The sequence below is a fragment of the Centroberyx gerrardi genome, chromosome 4 (assembly GCF_048128805.1).
Source record: "Centroberyx gerrardi isolate f3 chromosome 4, fCenGer3.hap1.cur.20231027, whole genome shotgun sequence".
NCBI lineage: Eukaryota > Metazoa > Chordata > Actinopteri > Beryciformes > Berycidae > Centroberyx > Centroberyx gerrardi.
This window is the reverse complement of record NC_136000.1, coordinates 14,717,534-14,726,216: the sequence shown is the minus strand read 5'-3', so window position 1 is coordinate 14,726,216 and position 8,683 is coordinate 14,717,534. Positions and strand designations below refer to the sequence as shown.

Genomic DNA, 8,683 nt, shown 5'->3' with positions numbered 1-8,683 from the left:
CCACTGCTTCTCTAGCAGCTTAATGTCTGCAAAGCGTTTTGACTCTCACACTCTGAATTCACACAGGTCTGAATTTACGGTATGGGAAACATTACATTAAAATAATTGTTTCCAATTAAAAACTGAAGAATGCTATCAAATATTGCCATCAAGTATTTCTTTTTTATTTTAACACATGCAGTAATAGTAATAGTAGTAGTAGTAGTAGTAATAATAATAATAATAATAATAATAGGCCTAATAATAATAATAATAATAGTGTGTCCTTAGTAAATCTCCAGAAACATTGTGATTGTTTACTTCACTTTTAATGAGAAAATATTTTGATGACCAGCTTTTTTTCCAATTCATTGCAGACTATTTGCACACTTTTCAAAAGCACGCATGCTTGCAAAAAATAAACAAACAAAAACAAAACAACAACAACAATAACAACACAAATTTAGAATGCATGCTTTACCTAAAAAGAAAAAGTACAAATTTACAGCATCTGATACACATGGTCACCACAGCTTTTTAAATTAAATGCTTCACAGAACATTTTCTGGAAAATAGATATCTAAAACATAAAACTAAAAAGTGCATTTTACAACATTTCAGTATCAGTTATTTGCAATATTCACATCTTGCATTTGAGGACATTTGACAATACTACTTTTCAATTTTGAAAAGATTTCATAATTCTGTTTGCTTTCTTTTTTACAGGGATGGTAAGAACAAATCTAACCCCTATGCCTATTTGGTATACCCTTAACCATCATTCCAGTATTAAAAGCAAACAAAAACACAGAATCATTGCCTCGCAATTTCATTGACATTACAGTGGTCACACAGAAACGGTGCAAAAGTGAGTTTCGCTATTTGATAAAACTGAAAATCTGTCATGGGATTTGCAAGCACTTAAAATCATAGTTGATGGTGCCAAAACAAACTTTCTTCACTCCTCTCAGTGGCCCCACTTTCAACACCCACATTTTACAATAAACTGAAAAATAGAACTATCAAATAATTTATATTTTGAAGAGCAATACTTCGCTGTGCGATTCTGTGCTGAACTTCTATGACACAATTTAAAGCGACACATTCAATACACACACAAATAAATCAATATGCAACGCAACTTCTCGCCTTGATAGTATTTTTCCCGACAAGAATATAAACTTTGGGTTTGGTAAAAGGGGCCTGGGAGCCGACAGTTCATTACTGGAAAAGTTCACTGTATTGTTGGTCAATGGACAGCCACCGACTGCAGTGTGGAGGGGTTCGTCAGAGTCTCGCTCGGCGTTGCGGGGCTGCTTTGGCTCGTTGCTGTCTGTGGGGACGTCGGGCTCAGGGACTGTGGGGAGTTGGATAGAAACGCGGGGATGTGTGGAGGTAGCGCCGAGAAACCGGGCATGGAGGTCGGGGTGGGCTTTATTGGCACAGGAATAGCCGGTAACGACTGTCCCCCGTGACAGAGGGACTTGATGGGCATGCCATAGGCACTGTAGTCGCTGCTTGCCATGGAAATTGGGGCCGCCGTGTCAATCACGCTGGTGTTGTACATATGGGGCCAGGCTGTAGTCAACTGGTTGTGGAGGGGATACCCGGCAGACATGGACTGCATGGTGGAAAACGCAAGGCTTCCCGGGACCTTGTACTCTCTGGCAATGATGTTCTCAATGGCAAACGGGTGTTTAAAAGTTGATGACTGCGACACTCCGAGGTTGTAACTGGACATCTGCGGGAGGTGTGTGCCAGTGGCTGCCAGTGCGCTGAGTCTTAGTTTGGCTTGCTGTTGAAGGTAATGGGCAGCATCGGATTGCTTACTCGGGGCCAAATGATCAGATGCCATCAACACTTTGAACCGTTTGCGGCGTCTCAAGAAACTTCCATTCTCAAACATGTCTCCGCAACTGGGGTGCAGTGCCCAGAAACTGCCCTTACCTGGTTGATCTGGGCGCCGTGGGATTTTGATAAAGCAGTCGTTGAAGGACAGATTGTGTCGCAGAGAGTTCTGCCATCGCTGGGTGTTTTCTCTGTAATAAGGGAATCTATCCATGATGAACTTGTAAATTTCACTGAGAGGAAGCATCTTCTCGGGGCAACTCTGGATCGCCATGGCAGTGAGGGAGATGTAGGAGTAAGGCGGCTTCTGGTCGCTGTAAGTGTTTCTCCCTGGACGAGGCATCCTCGATATTTTTCACAAAAGTAAAATTTAGTCTCCGTTAATTCCTTGGCGAAAGCTTGCCACTCTTCATGAAAACAACCGCTGAAGATAGTCTAAATGCACGCAAAGCTGGAGCTGCGTTGAAGTCACCTGAAGCCGGTACAGGTTGAGCGCCTCTGGAGTTTGCAGGCGGTCGGACGGTGCACATTTATGGAGTGACGGGTGCTGTAAGTCTTTCTTGCAAAGTAAGTCAGCTTGTCCCGCTAGCAGAGTTGAATAGGCTTCATCTGGCGTCCTTGATAAGACGAGCTAAGTGGATGCCTCCATGTCCTTCCTCTAACCATCTGATAGTTTTATGTAGTGACATGAGCAGAAAAGACCCCTGTAGAGGCGCTCCATTAATGTGCCACCTCTTTGCTATCACATGACAATTGCCATGGGAGGAGGGGGCTGGGAGGAAGGCATAATCTGGTTTCATTTACACCTATTTACATGGACACCTTGGGCCAATAGAAATCATTTCCATTTGAAGACAGAAAAAGGGGTGAAAAGGCTCGGCAACCGGAATTGAACTGCGATGGCACTCAGTGTGTGAAGGTATGCGCTAACATACTTCTTCAGCGGACTTTACAGTTACAATTCACAAATGTAAAAGGAATATGAAATGGAATGTTTGACATGGAAATTATCGGGCATATTGCATTTTATTGATATACAATTGGCTTTTAGTGATCTGTGCTGTTGTTGATGTCAGTCTGTATTGTATAATCTAAAACATGGATTTATTAAAATTATTTATATTTGTGCAGTGTTGTGTGTAATGTGTAGTTTTCGTAAAGGTTAATGCGCCATGCGTAAATTGTGAGGCAGCACCTGCTCATTTACTCATCGGTAAATCTTGTTAATATGATGTGGATTTGAATGAATTGGCACCAGCTATTTCTAGTGATTTTACTGAACGAAATAGTATTTTCATTTATTTCGAATATATAATAATATTGTTTACGAAATGCACACGCCATGCAAAATTATTTGCCATAAGCAAGTTTGTTGACGAGCCGACTATTAGTTTTTCTCAGCTAATTTTGCTCCGAGCTGAGCAAAGGAAGTAGACAATATAAAAACATCAACACAATGCAAACAATGCTGTTCAAACTGAAACTTCATGAGGCAATCAAGCCTATTGTGTTTATGTAAAGAAGATTGAAAAGTACTTCAGAAATGCAAATAAACCCTTGAGGATGGTGTGGTGAAAACTGTATAAAATATCCATAAGTCAATTATATGAATGTGAAAACCAAATGGGAAGCCTATTTTGAGCTATGGCTATTCAAGCTTTTGGCCAGGGCCACCTTTCCGCTTGGAGGGTTTACAATGCCAGGGACCACACACACGCACACGCAGATTTGCTCATAATTTATGCTAATTTCCCTCCATAAACCCACAATGCACCCCATCACCAGTCTGACGGATTACGAATAGAATCGCAATGCGGGAACACCAAGCTATTTTGACCCAGAAATCAGTTAGAGGACAGCGTCCCGCCGGTTGTAAGATGTTTGTAAGAATCTCTCCAAGATGCTGTCTACAAACCCATGAAACGGGGGAAAAAATAGCTTACTGTGATTATTAAGGCAGTCTTAGCAATTGTCCTGTGATTACTACAGTATAGTAAATGTGTAATATGCCACAGTTTACTACAGTATTAGTTTATATATGGCAAGATAGGCTTTTCTAAAGAATTTTATACAAGGGAAAAAAGTCGAGGTTTCCTTATAATTCCCCCACAACTCAAAAAAAGCCTAAAACCTCCAGCATGCAGTTGCCTTCTTCATATTTTTTTCTCCAAAGTGCCTTTTTAACACCTGTCATTTCCTATTTACGCTCAGCTGAAAATGTTTTGTCCAAAAGGAAGTGGCCCTGTCGACCCATCTGAAGCACCGTGGATAATGACAACACACCGTCAAGTATCAAACATCTTCTGACATTCAGCCCATTCATTATAAAACTATATTATTGAGTCTAAAATTCGTTTCACTGAGATTAATATAGCCGTTTGCAAAGACCAGTCAAATCCGTCTGGGGTTGTAAATTATAGCAGCGCACATGCTTTGCTCTGCTATAGAATAAAAATTCTTATGGGGCTTGAGATTAATGGACTGTTCATACCGTATAGGCCTATGTCAAGCAAATAGTAGATATAATAATATTAGATGTGCGTGAGGGAAAATAATCAAAGCTCATATATTCCACAAGTGATCCTTTAATTACACACTTTCACCTGAAACGAAGACCCGTGATCAATTTCGCTCGTTCATATTTGCTCCGAAGAAGTGGCCAGTTGCTGTCATGCAAATATGTGTCTTGCAAGTTAACCTGCAGGACTCGCATTAACCAACCGAGCCACCGAGGAGCAGTGAGTATTTCTTTTTCTTTTTCTTTTTTTTTTTTTTTTTTGCTCACAGACGGTGTGGCTTTTTGAGCTTCAGGGTTATGGGATATTGGTAGGCCTTTTGTCCCTGTCGAATGCACACACTGAAAATACCACCATGACTCTGAATCTGAATAGGGTTTTTAGCTGCTCCCAAACTCCTGAGTTCAAGCAGCAGTAGATCAAGTCTGTACTATGTTTGGTCATTTGTAGGGACCCGAACAAAGGTTGGGATAAGCCAAATTGCATTGCACTTGTGAACCGTGCCTCAGTCTGAAGTATCCTTTATAGCGGGGGGGACCAAGAACAATTTTGTGTGAGGCTAAAAAAAAAAAAAAGAAGTGAAAACAAAGGGCACTTTCTGAAACATCTTAAAGTAGAGTAGTGAGGCGTGACATTCCCAGGGTGACGAGACACAAAAGCTGAGGTCATGGGGATGAAAAAGAGAATCAAACAGCCACTTTCACACGTCTGCCCTCCACTGCTGCACCCCCAAACACAATAGGAAACAAATGTTGTTAAAAGAGGATCGATGCCATTCATCCTAAAGCAGCGAATGATAGCCAAACAATATTGTCACACTGAATCAAGTTGAGATATGCTGCCACCCAGACCCATGGAGAGAAAAAACTTCTGCTATTCAGGAACGATTAAGAGAAATTTAAAAGTTGAGTGTGATGCTTATTACAGAAGCAAACACCGTAAATTTTAGTCAAGGGATTAATTTGTAATAGTGTGGAAAATAAACATAAATTAATCCAGAAATTAATTTTGATGTGGCCCATACGGCATGTAGCCTACGCCTAACAATTATGATGATCACAATATTTATTTAAGCCTAAATTATTTGGAAATGCAGCAGTAGTCCAATTTTTGGGACCCTAAAGTTGTCCTAAGCTTAATTTTAATGGCGATTTCCCTATATGATGCCAACTCCACAACAGCCAAGGTGCAGCACTTTGAGGGGCGCTTTATCAACTTTAACTTTTGAAATCCCACAGAGCAGGTTGCTTCTCGCATATGAAGCCCTAACTTCAGGCAATGTAGATTTACTAAAGAACCAATGAATAAACAGATTGCACTTTGCTAGAGGTGTGAATTGCATTCTTAAAGCAAACATTTGGAATCCCATGCAATTCTAAAAGAATAAGCAAACTATGAGGGTGAGTTAAAGCATCCCCCCCCCCCCCCCCCCCATTTCAGTTATTTATTTCACCCGCGATTTCCATTTTTAACATGCGTGATTACCACAACGAGGTCTATAGATTTAAAGGGACTTGCTATCTGGTGGCCCTTGTGTTAAGCACGCGCTCCGTTATGAGAGGAAGCAGGTAACCCACAGTTCGCTGTCTGGCATATACTGTAATTCTCCAACCAATAGGCCTGTGCTTCTAATTAAGTCCATGGTGATTTCAGCCCCCAGAGATGTTTTACGGTGCAATTAAGGACGCGCTGATGATAAGGTATGAATATTCAGCAGAATGACAATTAATTAGCAGACAGAGGGCTCTCATAAGAAGCTTCTCAATGGCGGGCAATTTTAGCCTATGAGGGGATATTCACACTACTTAAAGGCCAACTTCACATGCTGCCCCCTTGAATATGAATTTTTGACCACAAAAGGAAATCAGTATAGGCTACAACATGAAAGCATATTCTCCCTCATGCTCACGAATCTTAATTTTAAATCAAACAGATATGAGCGAGCATAAGCCAGGTAATGATCAAACATTTTTTTTTTCATATTTACATAAATGTTTTTATTTATTTTGTCAAAGACCGGGGCTGCTGTCCGTGCAGCCTGCTCATTAGTTGTTTCTGGATGACATCAGAGGGAGTACCTGGAAGAAGACCTCAGGGCATTTAGAACATATGCTCGGATTATGCTTAATGGTCTAATTACATAAATTAGGCATTCATTATACGGCACATCATCTGTAACAGATATCTCAATTGTACATAGGCGGGGACATCTAATTCAATTTGTCTATGGATATTTTCATCCAATTAAAATTGAAATAGCCGAAAAAGGGACGACAAAATGCCACTTTTATTACAAAACAAATAAAGAAACAAATAAAGCCCATTTGACAACTAATCCGTCGATTTTACACAGGACACGCTCTCTCTTACACTGACCACAGACTTTTTTTTTTTTTTACCACCTGATTATGTTTTCCACAAAATACCACACACAAAAGTGAGAGGTAGTTTCCCTCTGTGGCCATCAGATGGGGACAGGCTCTGGAGTCTGAGCCAACACTTTTCTCGGTTATTCTGTTATATTACAGGTTGTGAATCACTCTGCCTTATGTAATCACTCCTGCCACATGTAAACCAAGTGCATTAGGCTTAGTGATATTACATGACATCACATTTTTGACAGACTTGGATATTACTAAGAATTCATTGAAGGCCTCCTATTTTAAAGTTATTGATTTTGAAATGTGCTATGGTATTAATCATGACTAACTAAATCATAATTACATTTTTAGTTTTTTATTTATTTTGTTTATATAATTATACAGTTAGGATTCACTGGTATAGAAATCAATCAGTTTTACAAGTAGGGTATTTACAAGCATCCTCAATCAAAATAGATTAAATGTGTCAGAGCAAGATGTTGTTTGTTATGTCTTAATATGGTAATTTTGGGAAATTAAAGAAGTATGAAATAAGGAAAATTTAGCTCCCTCCTTTATCAACACATCTATCTATCTATCTATCTATCTATCTATCTATCTATCTATCTATCTATCTATCTATCTATTTATCTGTCTACAGTATGTGCGATCATGAGTTTTGCAAGTGGGTGTGCAAGTGTGTGTGTGTGTGTGCGTGTATGGGGATGGGTTCTTTAGGAGGAGGGGGGGGGGGGTTCCCAGTTCATTGACTCCATATGGTGAGAAACAGCAGGACTGATGAGTGTACTACCTGAGGTCCATGTTTGTGCTGTCAACTGCAACCAAAACAGAGGCCCCTGACCCCCTGCATAATTCATTACAGACAAGACAGTGCAGCTCACTCTCATTTCATCATTTAGCTTCGGTGACAGATGACTCCATAACACAAATCATCCTATAAAACTACACATGATCCTCAGCTGCTGACAGATGTAAAAAGGGAAAGAGTATGCTGATGCAAAAAGAGACACACTGTTCGAAAAAAAAAAAAATGTAAATGCGAGAAAGATGAGAGGAGAAAAGAGAATAACAATATGAAATAGAGTCCATTTCTGCGGCAATATTGAGGAAAAAAATGCAGAAACCCTCACTACTATACCATGTATTATGCTGGACTAGTTTCATATGAACAATAATCATGGAAATTTTTGGTTATATATGGTTGAAAATGAAAGAATAATGTAATATCGAGCAATGTGAGATCATAATATATTAACAACAAACTCAACAGAAGTGTGAACTTTCACCGTGAAGCAGAAAGATAAAAGGCCTATTATGCGAAAAAATCCTGTATGAATTAACATAGTTCAATCACATACAAAGTGCTACCTTTCACAGAGGATAAAAATGGGATGGCAGGCTTTGAGATGGATAATCATGGATCTGTACAGCTGCACAATGAGGAAAGGATCAGAGAATGAAATAATGCTAATGGAGGGATACTAAGTTTTAGGAGAGAGAGGCTTTTTGAACTCACAGGCTCACACTCCCCCTAAATAATGTGTTGTCTAATTTAACACTGATGGAGAAAAAATCCTGAGGGCAGGTGAACAAGTGAGAAACACAGTACCCCACACACACACACACACACTCTCACACACGTGCACAAATACACACATACACACTAGTACTACCCTTAATCAAAGCAAAGAGGATCAATACGTTTAGTCACTTTAAGCGAAATCACAGCCTCCCGAGGTCAAACTTGTGGATTTAACCCGCAACCTTGCCCTTTGACCTTTGTGTTTACTTTTTTACGACTTCTTCATAGTGGGGGAAAAAACGTCTAAGTTATTGCTTAAACCACATCTCAAATGCACAAGTGTTTTGGCTATGACATGTTAGGCAACTGGCTGTTTTCCATGAATGAATTACACTTTAAATCTATGGAATAGATGAATGATGAAGAGCTTTAATCTC

At 39.8% G+C, this 8,683-nt stretch overlaps 1 protein-coding gene across 1 annotated transcript; it reads right to left on the bottom strand.

Moving 5' to 3' along the window:
* Window positions 1–1,228: 1,228 nt before the first annotated feature.
* Window positions 1,229–2,170, bottom strand: foxb1a (forkhead box B1a). The gene has a single exon (XM_071915595.1). It carries the CDS (start codon window positions 2,168–2,170, stop codon window positions 1,229–1,231), a length of 942 nt encoding a protein of 313 aa, XP_071771696.1.
* Window positions 2,171–8,683: the final 6,513 nt, after the last annotated feature.